General features: G+C 41.9%; 1 protein-coding gene and 1 pseudogene across 1 annotated transcript in view; one reads left to right on the top strand and one right to left on the bottom strand.

The window, feature by feature from the left end:
* Window positions 1-371: 371 nt before the first annotated feature.
* On the top strand, window positions 372-2,259 carry LOC139453385 (uncharacterized; annotated as a pseudogene).
* A 2,516-nt stretch (window positions 2,260-4,775) lies between these two features.
* LOC139452416 (BTB/POZ domain-containing protein 16-like) overlaps window positions 4,776-15,868 on the bottom strand; it is a 50,613-nt gene continuing 39,520 nt past the window's right edge. Inside the window, exons 8-18 of the mRNA XM_071233887.1 lie at window positions 15,137-15,251; window positions 14,902-14,971; window positions 14,720-14,782; window positions 11,157-11,224; window positions 10,273-10,392; window positions 8,816-8,907; window positions 7,655-7,737; window positions 6,608-6,685; window positions 6,308-6,409; window positions 5,465-5,653; window positions 4,776-4,878 (exon numbers count right to left, since the gene is read on the bottom strand). Of these exons, the coding sequence (XP_071089988.1) occupies window positions 4,810-4,878; window positions 5,465-5,653; window positions 6,308-6,409; window positions 6,608-6,685; window positions 7,655-7,737; window positions 8,816-8,907; window positions 10,273-10,392; window positions 11,157-11,224; window positions 14,720-14,782; window positions 14,902-14,971; window positions 15,137-15,251 (1,049 nt within the window). The 3' untranslated portion in view covers window positions 4,776-4,809. The remainder of the gene's footprint in view (window positions 4,879-5,464; window positions 5,654-6,307; window positions 6,410-6,607; window positions 6,686-7,654; window positions 7,738-8,815; window positions 8,908-10,272; window positions 10,393-11,156; window positions 11,225-14,719; window positions 14,783-14,901; window positions 14,972-15,136; window positions 15,252-15,868) is intronic.

Raw genomic sequence — 15,868 nt, 5'->3', positions numbered from 1 at the left:
CAATGAGTGAGTGAGTTGGGTTTAATGCCGCTTTTAACAGTATTATAGTTATATCGGGGCGTGTCGGCTTAATGTGGGAGGAAATCCCGAAGTGATGCAGGTGTCAGGCGGTTACCACTTCAGTGAAACCCACAAGCACAGGTATGGTGCTGACAAACCTAGAAACATAATCGGGGCGAACCGGGATTCGAACCCACAATCAGACGTTTCTGGCGTGCCCAGTCGTGCAATTCCGCACAGCGAATTGCGGCGCCTCAAACGACGGGGCCACCCGTGCCCCCTGATAATAGACTAGCACATATTTGCATATGCAGAGGATTTGCATTAGATGTTTCAGTGAAACCAGCTAACTTCCACTATTATGCACTAGGATGAAAGTGTGGTTGGTCCTGCGTGTGTGTTGGAGCCGGGCGAGGGTCCTCGGGATCATCATCCTCATCTGCGGCGGATTCTGCACGACTTACTTCTCCCCGTATCACCAGTTTGAACGTAAGTGGCACAGGACTCCGGAACCGTATCACATAAATAATTAGAAAAGAACTCTCAGTTGGGACATGATATTGTTCGTCTATACCACACTTAGATAATAAAGCCTTGCACTGTTGAAGTAAAGTAATCTACCCTCACAGATGCTTTCATAGCCAATGATAAGGATCAACTTGATAATGACTGAAATCTTTCAAGAACCCCTTTCCCCAGATTGTGTAGTCACCCGCACGTACACATACCAACCACACGTGTTTGTACAGGATGTCCTGCTGCCTTACTAACACTACACCAGGCAGAACAATGTTGTCTTAGTTGAAGCATCACATTTCTTCAAATTGCATATGTTTTTTACATTTTCTGTTCGTTTATTGAATTCAGTTGTTAATAGTTTTTGGCAAATTAGGCTAAATTGGTATCTTCTTTCAATATTCTAAATGCAGGTGGGAGGATGCATGCTCGGTCCACATTCAACGGCGATCAAGGGAGTGCCACACAGGAACAAGACCCCAGACCTAACCAGAAGCCAACCCTCACTCAGTCTGATTGCCAAAATAATAGAAAAATGGCCAAAGATGGATGGATACATCTATTGCTCCGAACTCATAATACAACAGAAAGACTGTATCAGCCACATCGGGTGGCAGAAGGCACACTTGGGTTATCAAAGCTCGACGCCGTACCAACTGGACATGAACAGAGACAGGAATTCCAAAAACGCCTGGACACCCTACAGTCTGAGTGCAGTTCTACTTATAACGAACAGGGACATGTGGACATTGTGTACATACAAGACAATTCAAGACTTGCTTACTGTTCTGTTGCCAAAATTGGGTGTACTTTCTGGAAAAGAGTATTTTTATTCCTGAACAATGACACAGGATCTCACAATGTGACAAGCCCATTCGGCATACCTCGGATGTTCGTCCATTACGGTACAAAACTACACACTTCCATAGTACATGAGATGGGTGCCAAATATGACAATTACACTCGTTTTTTATTCTCAAGAGACCCGTTCAGTCGCCTGTGGTCGGCGTATCTGGACAAATACTATCTTCCAGATTTCTGGGTGAGAAAGGATATCATGAGTACGTTAGCTGCGAGACGAGATTCCGTATCGGAGGAAGCCTCTAGATGCCACAATGACGTCACCTTTCAGGAATTTTTAGAATATGTTGTCTCCCACCATCCACGAGAAATGAATGGGCACTGGCAACCAATAAAGCACAGGTGTGACCCATGTCAGTTCAAGCCAAACATCCTTGGGAAACAGGAAACATTTACTGATGATGCGACCTTCATTTTACAGGGAGTTGGACAAGGTTGGATGATAGAGTCATTTGACTACGACGCTTATGTAAGAGAAGAGTTGAGTATGCTCATTGACTATAATTTCAGTTTGTTAAAACGCAAGTTTTATCAACGCTGTATAAACGATACTGGCCTTATGCACTTACTGTGGCGCGTTTTTCAGCTTAACGGGTATTTACCTAACTACACTGATGCTGGGGCTGTAGTTCAGAAGCTCCGTGTAGCGACGTCGTACAAGCAGGCATTTAAGGAATATGTTCTGAACACCTACTCATCAGCGCCAAGGGCAGAAAGAAGGAAGTGGAAAGCTCAGAGACAAGACGCCATTGAAGCTGCCTACAGAACAATACCACAGGCAATTCTAGATTCTATCAGATTTTATTACAGAGATGATTTTAGATTATTTGGCTATGATGGCATCCCTCCTGGACACCATTCAGCACAGATACTCGACAGTAGCTCCAAGTGACTCATGTGTTTATCTGTGGTGTAATTCTCAAGTTATTGAACAACAAAGACATATGCATGGTTCACTTACGCCTATTGTGTGACATTGTGGGACTACCTATACTACATTTGATATCTCCTATTATTATATTTCTATGCCCAAAATGTAGGGTATAGTGGGAATCATCAATCTTCTGATCTATATTTATATGGTATTGGCAAATGAAAATGATCTGATCTGATCATATCAGCTGGGGAGTAAGCAATCACATCTAATGGTTGGTGTCGTGGGATGGTGGCGCACTAGGTCGTTAAAGAGGTCGGGGTCAAATTCGAAAATTGCATTTTGCAATCAGCTTCGCTAATACCGGGTAAACTACCTCTGTTAGCCAGAGATGCACGACTTCTTTGAGTCTACGAATGTCTAGCTAGACGCATGTTGTTCTACTCATCAGTGAGAGCAACACAGAGACCATTGAGTATCATGTTCAAGTTTAGGCACAGTGAGAGGGTGCCCCCAGACACCAAAAACTGCACTAGCAACTCAGGGATTAGCGGTACTAACAGTGTCACTGTGCTGCTCCTAATATATGATTTTGATACTTGTCACTACAGAGAGCTACTGGCTGTTCCACAATTTTTTCCCAATAGATTCGAAGGCACGGTGGCCCAGTCGTCTAAGGTGCTGCAATTAGCTGTGCAGGGTTGCGTCCAATGGACATGCCAGAAACCTGTGATCGTGGGATCGAATCCCGGTTTGCCACTATTATATTTCTAGGTTTGTCAGCACCATACCCGTGGGTTTCACCGAAGTAGTAAACGTCTGAAACCTGCATGACATTGGGCTTTCCTCTCACATTAACCTGACACGCCGTTATATAACTGGAATACTGTTCAAAGTGGTGCTAAACCTAACTCAATCATTCCAAATAGATTCCCAATTTGGAACATGCCACGCTAACAACCGTGCCATAATGTACATAAATCATAATGCCATGAAAACTGCAACAGGATTTGCTTCCTAAAACACTTACCTTCAAATATGTGTAGTTATATTTTCATTCATGTAACTTTCTATGTACTTATCGGGTTGGATTACCCGAGAAGGTATGTTTATTTGGCTGCCATCATGGAGCAATCACGGTGGGTAAAAGATCTTTACTGGTCTGGTTTCCAACTTGATAAGTAAATATATTGTTGCACTTGTACTTGTATTTGAAGGCACGTGTCTTAGGAAGTGAGTCATGTTGCATTTGTCAATAGATCAGATTTGGATCTGGGATATATTAGCTAAATACCTATAATTAAGGAAGACACCAGGACTTTTATTTCACACCATTGTCTATCCTCTGCTTTTGGTCACCCCCAAAACAACAATAAATGTTAAATCAGATGATAGACATTTTATTTCTCCATAAAGTGCACTATCAACAACTTAGAATGACAGCGATGTCAATGCAACATTTGTCCAAACTGAGTATCGATATATAGATACAGCTGTAACACATATCACAGGATTACACTGATATATATATAGATACAGCTGTAACACATATCACAGGGTTACACCAATATATAGATACAACTGTAACACATATCACAGGGTTACACTGATATATAGATACAACTGTAACACATATCACAGGGTTACACCAATATATAGATACAGCTGTAACACATATCACAGGGTTACACCGATATATAGATACAGCTGTAACACATATCACAGGGTTACACTGATATATAGATACAACTGTAACACATATCACAGGGTTACACTGATATATAGATACAACTGTAACACATATCACAGGGTTACACCAATATATAGATACAGCTGTAACACATATCACAGGGTTACACCGATATATAGATACAACTTTAACACATATCACAGGGTTACACCTAAACACTCACAACAACATACATATAGGCACAGATGTAGCCAAATCATGTCAGTGATCCAAGAGGAAGGGAGATCACTGGCATGGGGCAATTATGAACAGGGCTCACTTGTACTAAGCTTCTTCCACTGTTGTCCAGCTCCTATTTCTGCAGGATGAGTTACCATCCAACATGCACCTATTTAATAACTATCTAATCTGTAACATATAATGTAGGAAACAATGAAACTGTGAGATTCCAACATATGTTTCAGGATAAATACAATGTAATATACAACAGCAAACCATTTGAAAAATATATGCATCACCCAACACTCAGTAAAAATACATCTCACCAACATCAATGATTTCAATCTATTTATTCAAGGTTACACCATTAGTAATCTATAATGTTGATTTGTATACATGTTTTTGTAAATACACTTTTAAAGTCAAGCTGATGCAAGTCAATACAAGTATACATATTTCCATGCACATCTGCTCACATGCCTACTGACTGACCAGAAATTAATATCTCAATGTACAAGAGGGATAAAATAAAGTATATAAAAACCAATAAATATTATGACTATTATTTGCACATTGCCACTCATAAAATAGACAAACTGAAATGTATGCCAGTTTTATCACAGTATCGCATATCTGTATTGTAAGCCTCTCAGGATACAGGGAACATGATGGCATACGTCACATAGATCGGCTTCTGCAGGCCTTCCATCTTGATCACCTGGATACGGAGAGAGGGAGTAAGTGAGTGAAACAGGTAGGAGAGGGAGGGAGTTAGGTGTAACACTGCTTTGAATAATATTACAGTTGTATCATTGTCATCACATCGGGCAGTACTGCAGCCATATGACAACAACTTGTTAATAATCCACACAAGACAATCCAGTGATAGATATTCTGAGCAACAATCATCTCTGTCAGGGAGAGGGGGACAGGGGGGAGGGGTATGAAGACATGGAACCAGCCAAGTCCCTGAGCCTAACCCTCCGATCCATTTGGTCACCTCTTATTACCAGCACAGATTGCTGGTGACATGAGTAAGTGTGACGTGGCAGGATCCAAGACCCAAAGTTCCATTACATACACCATTGTAATAATACAAAAGAACATTTCATATGCAGTTGTACACAATGAAATCTTGTAATAAGTTTACACTTCTCAACGATGCACTAACAGTACCAAAGTTGTTTTTCCATAAAAATATCCAATACAAATCCATTTCTTGGCATGCGAGTGGTACTCTCTTTTAAGAATCTATTTTCCACCAATACAGATGACAAAGCATGCACCTTGTTAGAGGTACCCACCTCACTCTTGCTTGTCTTCTCTCCAAGACCAAACTTGTGTGTGAGTAGCCCTGTGGTGGTGAGGTGGTTCTCCCCTCTATGGCTGTACTGCACTGTAATACAGTAGCGCACCTCACGGTCGGGACGCATGGAGAAGGTGTGTCTCTCACTCTGGCGGAAACTCAGGACAGGGTCACCAGGACGTAGACGCTGGAAACAACATTACAACTGAAACACAGTCCATGTATAGTCTCAGTCAAGCAGTTTGGTAGAAGTCTTTTCAGAATGATCAACAACTGCTCACGTAGTCCCATTCCGACCTCCACATTACAGTCTAATGTTATAAAAAACTAAAGATATAGACACAATACATATAGAATGGTAAGACACTACTAACAGAACAGGAGAAATATAATCAGAAGCATAGAAGCAGGATGGGCTACAGGAGATTTTGGTTTCCGAAACTGCCCAATATTCCAGGTAGAAATTCTATCCGCCAGATTTCGAAAGACAACTACTAGCACACGGCTATGGTTTGTATTCTATAGACTACACTAGGGACTTTTCGGGTACACTAGATAGAGAAGCTCTTGTCGAATATCTCTGCAAAGAACATGGTTTCCGAGAACAAGGCGACCTCGCAGCAGCTATGCAAGAAAACACTCCAACTATTCTTGCAAATACAGATAGCGTTGGAAAACATGTTTGTACATGGGTACACACCTACGATGGCTATACAACAAGAACAAAGTTGTACAACAAAGTCTAATTTCGAAGCAGGAGAAATACGAGAACAACTTGGCGGACATCTTGTACAATGTACAACTCCCCACTGGCACATATATGTGATCCCAACACTTTTACCTGCATGTAGAAGACATAAGTTCCCGCTGTGCTCTGGCGAACAGCCTTCAGCTCAAAGTGAAAGCCATGGAGAGAGAGGATCTCGGAGTGATAGTGAGGCTCCTGTGTGAAGAGCAGGAACATAGGTTGGCATTGGTTCACAATCATCAAAAGTAAATATTGTCCCCAAAATACCTGGTGCTATGTAGAATTATGCTATATTTCAAAACTTTATTCATGGACTGTTAACCACACATGTTGAAAGTTAACACTGAAATTCTCACTAGATCTCACAAGCCAATAATAGGGGGGATCACTCACATCATCCACAACGAAGCCCTGTCTCACAGCTGACATGTTGAAGTTCTTCAGGGCAGACATGTCTCCACCACCCTGGAGCTGCAGCAGACATAAAGTTGCTTGTTTAGTTGCTTGGTTTTTGTTTTACACCGCACTCAGCGGTATATGATATTCCAGTTATATGATGGCGGTTTGAACATAATCAAGTCTGGACCAGAAAATCCAGAGATTTATATTGTGTTCAACGATCCACGCTGTCAGAGTACCATGAGACGCTTTCAACCAAGTCACAGAGTCTGACCACGCAATCCATTTGGGTGCCTCCAACGACCAGCGTAGATTGCTGGAGACTTATTCAATCACAGAATCACTATGGGAAGCAGACATAATCAGTACCATCACATCAGTATCTGCCCATACTCACAGCATGGTAGTGCTGAGACAGGAGAGCCCTGTGTGTCAGCTAGTGGGTGTGTAGGGGCAGTAGGATGGGGGTGGCAGGCGGTGTATACTCACAGCATGATAGTGCTGAGACAGGAGAGCCCTGTGTGTCAGCTAGTGGGTGTGTAGGGGCAGTAGGATGGGTGTGGCAGGAGGTGTATACTCACAGCATGGTAGTGCTGAGACAGGAGAGCCCTGTGTGTCAGCTAGTTGGTGTGTAGGGGCAGTAGGATGGGCGTGGCAGGAGGTGTATACTCACAGCATGATAGTGCTGAGACAGGAGAGCCCTGTGTGTCAGCTAGTGGGTGTGTGGGGGCAGTAAGATGGGTGTGGCAGGAGGTGTATACTCACAGCATGGTAGTGCTGAGACAGGAGAGCCCTGTGTGTCAGCTAGTGGGTGTGTAGGGGCAGTAGGATAGGCGTGGCAGGAGGTGTATACTCACAGCATGGTAGTGCTGAGACAGGAGAGCCCTGGGTGTCAGCTAGTGGGTGTGTGGGGGCAGTAGGATGGGCGTGGCAGGAGGTGTATACTCACAGCATGATAGTGCTGAGACAGGAGAGCCCTGGGTGTCAGCTAGTGGGTGTGTAGGAGCAGTAGGATGGGTGTGGCAGGAGGTGTATACTCACAGCATGATAGTGCTGAGACAGGAGATCCACCAGCCATCTCTGCGGCAGGATGTTCATTATCTGCATGTCCTGAATGTTCCCAGCTGAAAGACAATCATTATGAAGCACTGTATGTACATTACTTTACAAGGACAATCAGAAATCAAATCATATCTCTGATTTCTCCCAGGATTTACTGCTTAAAACTATTGACCACCTGTGTTGAACAGAGTATGTTGAAGTACAAGATGTGGCTGAGGGTACCTTCTACATCATGCAACTTTACAGGTGATATAGAACTGTTCTTGCAACAATCTATGCGAAGTTGTACCAAAGACAAACAAGAAAACAGCGTTATCATTATCCCCTGCCACGTGGCACAAGCTTGTTTAAATATTAGTGAATATAAACTTTCAAATCCTAAAGCCTTTAGATGAGATAGGCACTTGGGACAGTTTTTGTCATCAGAAAAAGTGATTAAATGTGAAATGAATGCACACAAAAGGCCCGCATGGAGCAAGGGCCAAAACTCACGAATTAACAACACCAATCTTGGAACACATTTGATATCAAGAGCGGTAAAATCAGTGTGTAAAGTTTCATTTCTCTGAGAAAATTTGTCCCCTTGATTCGGATGGACGGATGGAATTTATTGATATGGATTTGATTTTATGTGGCAAATCTTAGCTCTGCTCAGCAGCTCAAACCAGTAAAGCAGTTCAATTGTTGACTACAAGTACTACAATATCCTAGTCTCTATGATCAATGCATGGACAGGCTACCAGTACTGCCACACAGGAGACACCTCCAGGTATGGAACCCAGTGTGCTACGCAAATGTAACACTCACAAAAGACATACTTTGTATGGTACTTTGCAGGTAACTGTTAATTTCATACACGTCTAAAAGCATCATGTTGATCATTGTTGAGTTATGTTGATCTGAATAAGATGTTCAAAAGAACAAATGTTATACATCCCTCAAAGTCCAATAGTCAAATGACCAGACAGGGTGAGGGAGCCTACCTATTTCTGAACAGGAAGTTACTTTACAGGTGAAATCTTGTAAGTGATGTTTACAATGACACATCCTAAATTCAACAACTGACACATCTGTATTATATTAGTTTCTATCAAAATGGTGTGTTTTTTACTGATGATAATAATGCATATAGTCTCGTACTGTCTGTGATCCCATGTAGCCGTACAGCTGCAAACAGCGGAGCATATATCAGACTCTCGTCTCTCTCCAGGAAGGCAGTGTTCTTGGATAAGCTGCAAAGAGAACACAAAGGGTTGTAAGACAAGGCCATGGTTGTTACAGAGGACAAGTTATGGCCATGGTTGTTACAGAGGACAAGTTATGGCCATGGCTGTTACAGAGGACATGATATGGCCATGGTTGTTATCGAGAGGACACGATATGGCCATGGCTGTTATACAGCAGACATGATATGGCCATGGTTGTTATACAGCAGACATGATATGGACATAGTTGTATATCCAGAGGACATGATATGTCAATGGTTGTTACTGAGGAAACAATATGGCCATGGTTGTTAGAGAGGACATGATATTACCATGGTTGTTAGAGAGGACATGATATGGCCGTGGTTGTTAGAGAGGACATGATATGACCATGGCTGCTAGAGAGGACATGATATGGCCATGGTTGTTAGAGAGGACATGACATAACCATGGTTGTTACAGAGGACATGATATATATGACCATGGTTGTTATAGAGGACATGGTATGGCCATGGTTGTTAGAGAGGACATGATATGGTCATGGTTGTTAGAGAGGACATAAAATCGCCATGGTTGTTAGAGAGGACATGATATTGCCATAGTTGTCAGAGAGGAAATGATACGACCATGGTTGTTAGAGAGGACATGATATGACCATGGCTGCTAGAGAGGACATGGTATGGCCATGGTTGTTAGAGAGGACATAATATGGCAAAGGTTGTTATACAACAGAAATGATATGGCCACGGTTGTTACAGAGGAAATGATATGACCATTGCTGTTACAGGGGACATGATATGACCATGGTTGTGACATAAGACATGATATGGCCATGGTTGTTACTGAGGACACGATATGGCCATGGTTGTTACAAAGGACATATGGCCATGGTTGTTATAGAGAACATGATACGGCCATGGTTGCTACAAAGGACATGATATGGCAATGGTTGTTATAGTAGACATGATACGGCCATTGTTGTTACAAAGGACATGGTATGGCAATGGTTGTTAGAGAGGACATGATATGGCCCATCACCTTACAAGTCATGTTATGGTTTAGGAACAGGCTGGGCTAGTTTGGTGATTACCCCGCATGAGGAATTGAGTCTTTGGAACCAATTGATACTTAATAAGGATTGGATGGTAACGATTTATGATCAGTGTCATTGTGTGGATGCTCATGTTATCCATGACTGGCTTGCCGGATCCATACTCGTAGTGCATAATTAGAGACTGTCATAATAGAGGTGGAATGCTGTGGGATAACATATGTTTAGGCATCCACTAACTGCCATCTGAAACTAGGTGCTACCAGTTGAAACAAGCCTCAGTTACTTATGAACAAGCATCATAATATAAACAATCTGTTCCAACTACGTTGATGTGTTACCTATTAAAAAATGCCAAGACGGAGCTGTGTGAAGGCATGAGCTGGATGTCGGGGTTCACCTGCAGGAACAGCCAGTAGACCAGCGTCTTGTACACGCTGTACTCGTTGTACACAAACAATCTGAAAGAAGGAAACAAGGAAATGACAGTGTGCAGGACAACAGTCACAGGAGTGGGAACTCAACACAATGTGCAGGACAACAGTCACAGGAGTCAGAACGCTACACACAGTGTGCAGGACAACAGTCACAGGAGTCAGAATGTTACACACAGTGTGCAGGACAACAGTCACAGGAGTCAGAACTCAACACACAGTATGAAGGACAACAGTCACAGGAGTCGGAACTCAACACAAAGTGTGCAGGACAACAGTCACAGGAGTCAGAACTCAACACACAGTGTGCAGGACAATAGTCACAGGAGTCGGAACTCAACACAGTGTGCAGGACAACAGTCACAGGAGTCAGAACGCTACACACAGTGTGCAGGACAACAGTCACAGGAGTCGGAACTCAACACACAGTGTGCAGGACAACAGTCACAGGAGTCGGAACTCAACACAATGTGCAGGACAACAGTCACAGGAGTCAGAACGCTACACACAGTGTGCAGGACAACAGTCACAGGAGTGGGAACTCAACACACAATGTGCAGGACAACAGTCACAGGAGTCGGAACTCAACACATAGTGCGCAGGACAACAGTTACATTAAAGCAGGATGGACAGTTCACTTATTCTAGAAATTCTTCTTACAAAACCTGATCTACAGAATAATAAATTCTTCAGACTTTGTTATCATGTATGAGCATCACAACTTTTATGGATAAACAAAAGAAAATATAGAAGTAAACATGATAATCCCTTGGTGAAGACTGTGATCCTACCTGTTAGATTTCAGTATTCTTTGTAGCAGATCGCCTGACATTTCTCTCAGCTGTATTTGACAGGCCAACTGCAAGGGAGACAAGAGTATACCTACCTGACAAGCTTCTGTTTCTAGCTGGTGCATACCCCACTACTGACACTAAAAACTCAACACAGCAAGGGTGCTTATTTAAATGAATCTGTTGACTATAATGCAACCCCATTGTACAAGCATTCAAAATCGTTGCTAAAATACGATTTACTGATTAAATTGTATTTCCTGTTCTGCTTGGCATTGTTTTATATGCAGAGAGTAAGATTACCGTGTGTATTGTCTTGTAAACTAAGCCAGAAGCAGCAATTAGCTTCACACACATTTTCTTTGAATCTACCAGTGATTCGGTTAAAAATAGTGTTACTTGCTCATGGTAATGTCTTTGAGTTGGGAGAAGAAAACCACATCAAACTCTTCTAGGATGGGCAAATGGAAGCCAGCTAGATAATCCACTATTTCCGAACACATCCTGAAGAACCCAAACCATAACACCATAACATCATGTGGGAAGCCACCAAAGTCCTGTCTAGCAACAACAACAACTGGCGACAAAGAAAACTACAAGAAGCTATTGACATCAGGAGACACCAGCCAGCCACGGACCATGACCAGGGAACCAATCTGCCCAGTGCTTGGGACTTATTGCTTTGACCTTTGTGGGTGTAAATTATCTGGCTGGCTTCCATTTGCCCGTTGCTATTTCCATCCTTTCACCTATCAGTGCTAATTACCCCCGGCCTCCCATTTGCATGCCCATTGTCTATTACCTACCTATGATAACTGGGTACTGGCTTCCATACTGTCAGCGCTAATTACTGTTAAGTGTCGGCCTCCATTGTATTGCTAATCACCTATCAGCGCCAATCATCTGTTGGCTTTCCTGTTAGTTTCCACCTAGTGTTATCTTATAAATTTTGTTGTCCTTACATGTACATATATATGCTCTCTGCCTCATGGCATTCATTCGACATGGTATGGCACGACGGGCTAATACAAAAACTGAAAAAAATAGGACTCAAAGGTCAGATAATAAACTACATCCAGGACTTCCTAAACAATTGTAAAATAACCGTGGGTATAGACCAAACTCTATCGGACCAATTTCCCCTAGAAAATGGCACTCCACAGGGCAGTATCCTCCGCCCCACCCTCTTCAATATAATGAAACGATCTATTCGAGGGCCTATCCCCTAAAGTAAACACATCAAAATTTGCGGATGATGGAGCCATCTGGATCCGCACTAAAAGCATGAAAATGGCCCAAAATTTACTCCAAAAATCTCTTAATAAAATACAACAATGGGCTGACAAATGGGGCTTCTCCCTTAACTCAGAAAAAACAACAGGAATAGTATTCAAACATAAAAACATGAAACCCGCCTCCCCAATCCTCCAGCTAGACAATCAAACAATCAAATTTCAAAAACAAACCAAATTCTTCGGACTTATTTTCGATGAACATCTCACCTGGGATGCTCACATCCAAAACCTAACAACTAAATGCAGTAAAGACCTAAACACCCTAAGATGCCTAACTGGCTCTAACTGGGGAGCCTCCAAAGATACTCTCCTCTCTCTCTACATATCACTAATTAGATCAAAACTAGACTACGGCTGCGCCATATACAACAACCTTAACAACCCCCTATCTAAAAAACTTGACTCAATACAATATCAAGCTCTCAAACTAATTACACGCACCCAACATGGCACCTCCTACACCTCACTTCAGGCCTTAACAGGAGAGATGCCACTAAGTCTACGCAGGGAACAGCTAAGCTTAAATTTCTGGGCCGCGTCCAAATCAAACCCTCTCATCCAAAACTTAATAAACCAAAACATCAGCCCTAAAAACCAAGCTCTAGCTCGTAAACACCCCTTACTTACCCCAATATCCCAAAGAATAACAAACTACCTAAATGAACACCAAATTAAAAATCTTAAACAAAACTGCAAACAATCAAATATCTTCACCCCTAAACTTAAAATACCCAAAATAGACACAACACTAGCTAGCCAAATAAATAAACAAACCGACCCAAACATAGCTAAAACTACCACACTAGCATACATACACGAAAATTGGCCAAATTGGTGTCACATTTACACGGACGTATCCTCAGATCCGACCTCCAAACACACACGTTTCGGAGTCCATACCACACAACCAACTAAAACCACACAATCCTTCCGACTCCCAAATAACCACTCAATATTCACGGCAGAACTAATGGGCATGGCCTCAGCCCTCCATAATGAAGAATCCAAAAACCACAAAAAAATCCTAATACTTACCAACTCCCTAAGTGGACTGCAAGCCCTCCAAAACAAAAATACCAAAAACCGACCTAAATTAATAAATCAAATACTTAAAAGCTCCAACGACCTAACTAAGGCAGGCAAACAAATAACCTTCTTGTGGATCCACGCCCACGTAGGAATATACGGTAATGAAAACGCCAATAAAGCAGCTAAACTATCCCTCAAAATCCCAGAAATAAGCTTAAACTTACCCATCTCAAAATCAGAAATTAAAAGTGTAAACAAGCAAAAAATCACCAAAAAATGGCATAACCTTTATCTAAACTCAAATAGCCAAATCAAAAAAGTGCTCAGCAAACCACTAACCAAACCAAAAATTCTCCATCCATCAAAAAAAATCGACAGAGTAATCACTAAACTCCAAACAGGACACACCAACCTAAATAACCACCTAAAAATATAAAAAAACACACTACAGGTAACTGCCCACATTGCAAACAACCAGAAACCCCAGAACACGCACTCATCCACTGCACACACTACCTCACACATCGAACCGCATTACAAACCACCCTCAATCTAAACAAGGCTCTCACTCTAGAAGCAATACTAAACCCACAAAATAAACTAGAAAACTTCAAGGCCTTAGGCGTATTCTTAATCAAAACGGAACTAATAAAACGCATCTAAAAACATAATAACCTACCAAATCAAAATCACATAAATAAACTAACATCCACCATACCCAGCTCCCTTAGTTCTCCTCCCCAACCCCATCGGCATCTATTCCAAATCTCAAAATTCCCAAATTATATATAAGCAACCCCTAAAGCCCCCTCTTAGGGTTGCACAGGCCACCTTCGCCCCTTTCGGAAACACATTAAATGGCCTGGCCGGGCCCGTGTGCGAAATACGCATCAGAAAGTGCACGTTAAATCTCCAAAGTAAGTAAGTAAGTAAGTAAGGCATTCATTCACCTGATGAAAGAGTAAGCATATACTCCGAAACGTTGTGTTCCTCATAATAAAGAAGTTGACATACTTACATTCTCTTTATTAACTTGTAAAGTTGTTTTCAATAACAAAATATGCAAAAGTTGTTTAAGTTGTTTAAAAGTTGTTTAATTTAGTTTCGTAAAAGTGTTGCCCATTTTAAATTGAATGTTTGCATATAGTAAAATGTGTCATTGATCTCATCAGCTTCCAGATAAAAAGCACAACTGCACATTGTCAACCAGTCAACATAGTGAAGGGAGAGAACTCTAACCTTTGGAATGAGATTAAGCTCCAGCCATCGCTCACAAGCCACCACCACATGGTCTTGGTGGTACTGAAACATGATGTAGACATGAGTCAAGGTGAGCCAAATCATAGCCAAATTCATTTTGAACTCTTTACTACTGGCTACTCACGAAATACTGAGATTCATGTAACAGTTAGGTTACTTACATGAGAGGCAGTGTGGTGATATGTACATGCAGTCTTGGAGCTGATAGACTTCAACATGATGTCACAACACCTGCAACACAACCACCTACATGGAGATCTCTCTAGCAGCATGTATGTTCATTGTCACAGGAAACCTTGTCATTCAACAAGTCAATCATTACATCACATCAACATGTGTGTGTCTTGACAGTGAAAAGCTCCATATGTAACTAATATCTAATGTAACAATACTGACCCATCAACAAGGGATTTGAAGTCAAGGATTGTAGCAACAACCAGCACTCCAGCCACGTCATTCACATCAACCTCCAGTTCATCATGGTACAGGTTGCCTAGGGCAACAGCCACAGCTGCAACATAATTCATCATTTCACCACAAACAATTAATGTTGGAATTACAAAAAAAGGAAATCAAGTCTCTCAAAAACCACCCACCTGTTAGTGACCAGAGCATCATCTATGTCCAGTGTTACTATTCCAACAAACACCCACCTCTTTTAGTGACCAGAACATCATCTATGTGCAGTGTTACTATTCCAACAAACACCCACCTCTTTTAGTGACCAGAGCATCATCTATGTCCAGTGTTACTATTCCAACAAACACCCACATCTTTTAGTGACCAGAGCATCATCTATGTCCAGTGTTACTATTCCAACAAACACCCACCTCTTTTAGTGACCAGAGCATCATCTATGTCCAGTGTTACTATTCCAACAAACACCCACCTCTTTTAGTGACCAGAGCATCATCTATGTCCAGTGTTACTATTCCAACAAACACCCACCTCTTTTAGTGACCAGAACATCATCTATGTCTAGTGTTACTATTCCAACAAACACCCACCTCTTTTAGTGACCAGAGCATCATTTATGTCTAGTGTTACTATTCCAACAAACACCCACCTCTTTTAGTGACCAGAACATCATCTATGTCCAGTGTTACTATTCCAACAAACACCCACCTC

This window comes from Haliotis cracherodii, unplaced genomic scaffold (genome assembly GCF_022045235.1).
Source record: "Haliotis cracherodii isolate W230 unplaced genomic scaffold, xgHalCrac1.p SCAF_9, whole genome shotgun sequence".
Lineage (NCBI taxonomy): Eukaryota > Metazoa > Mollusca > Gastropoda > Lepetellida > Haliotidae > Haliotis > Haliotis cracherodii.
This window is presented reverse-complemented; position numbering and strand designations above follow the sequence as displayed.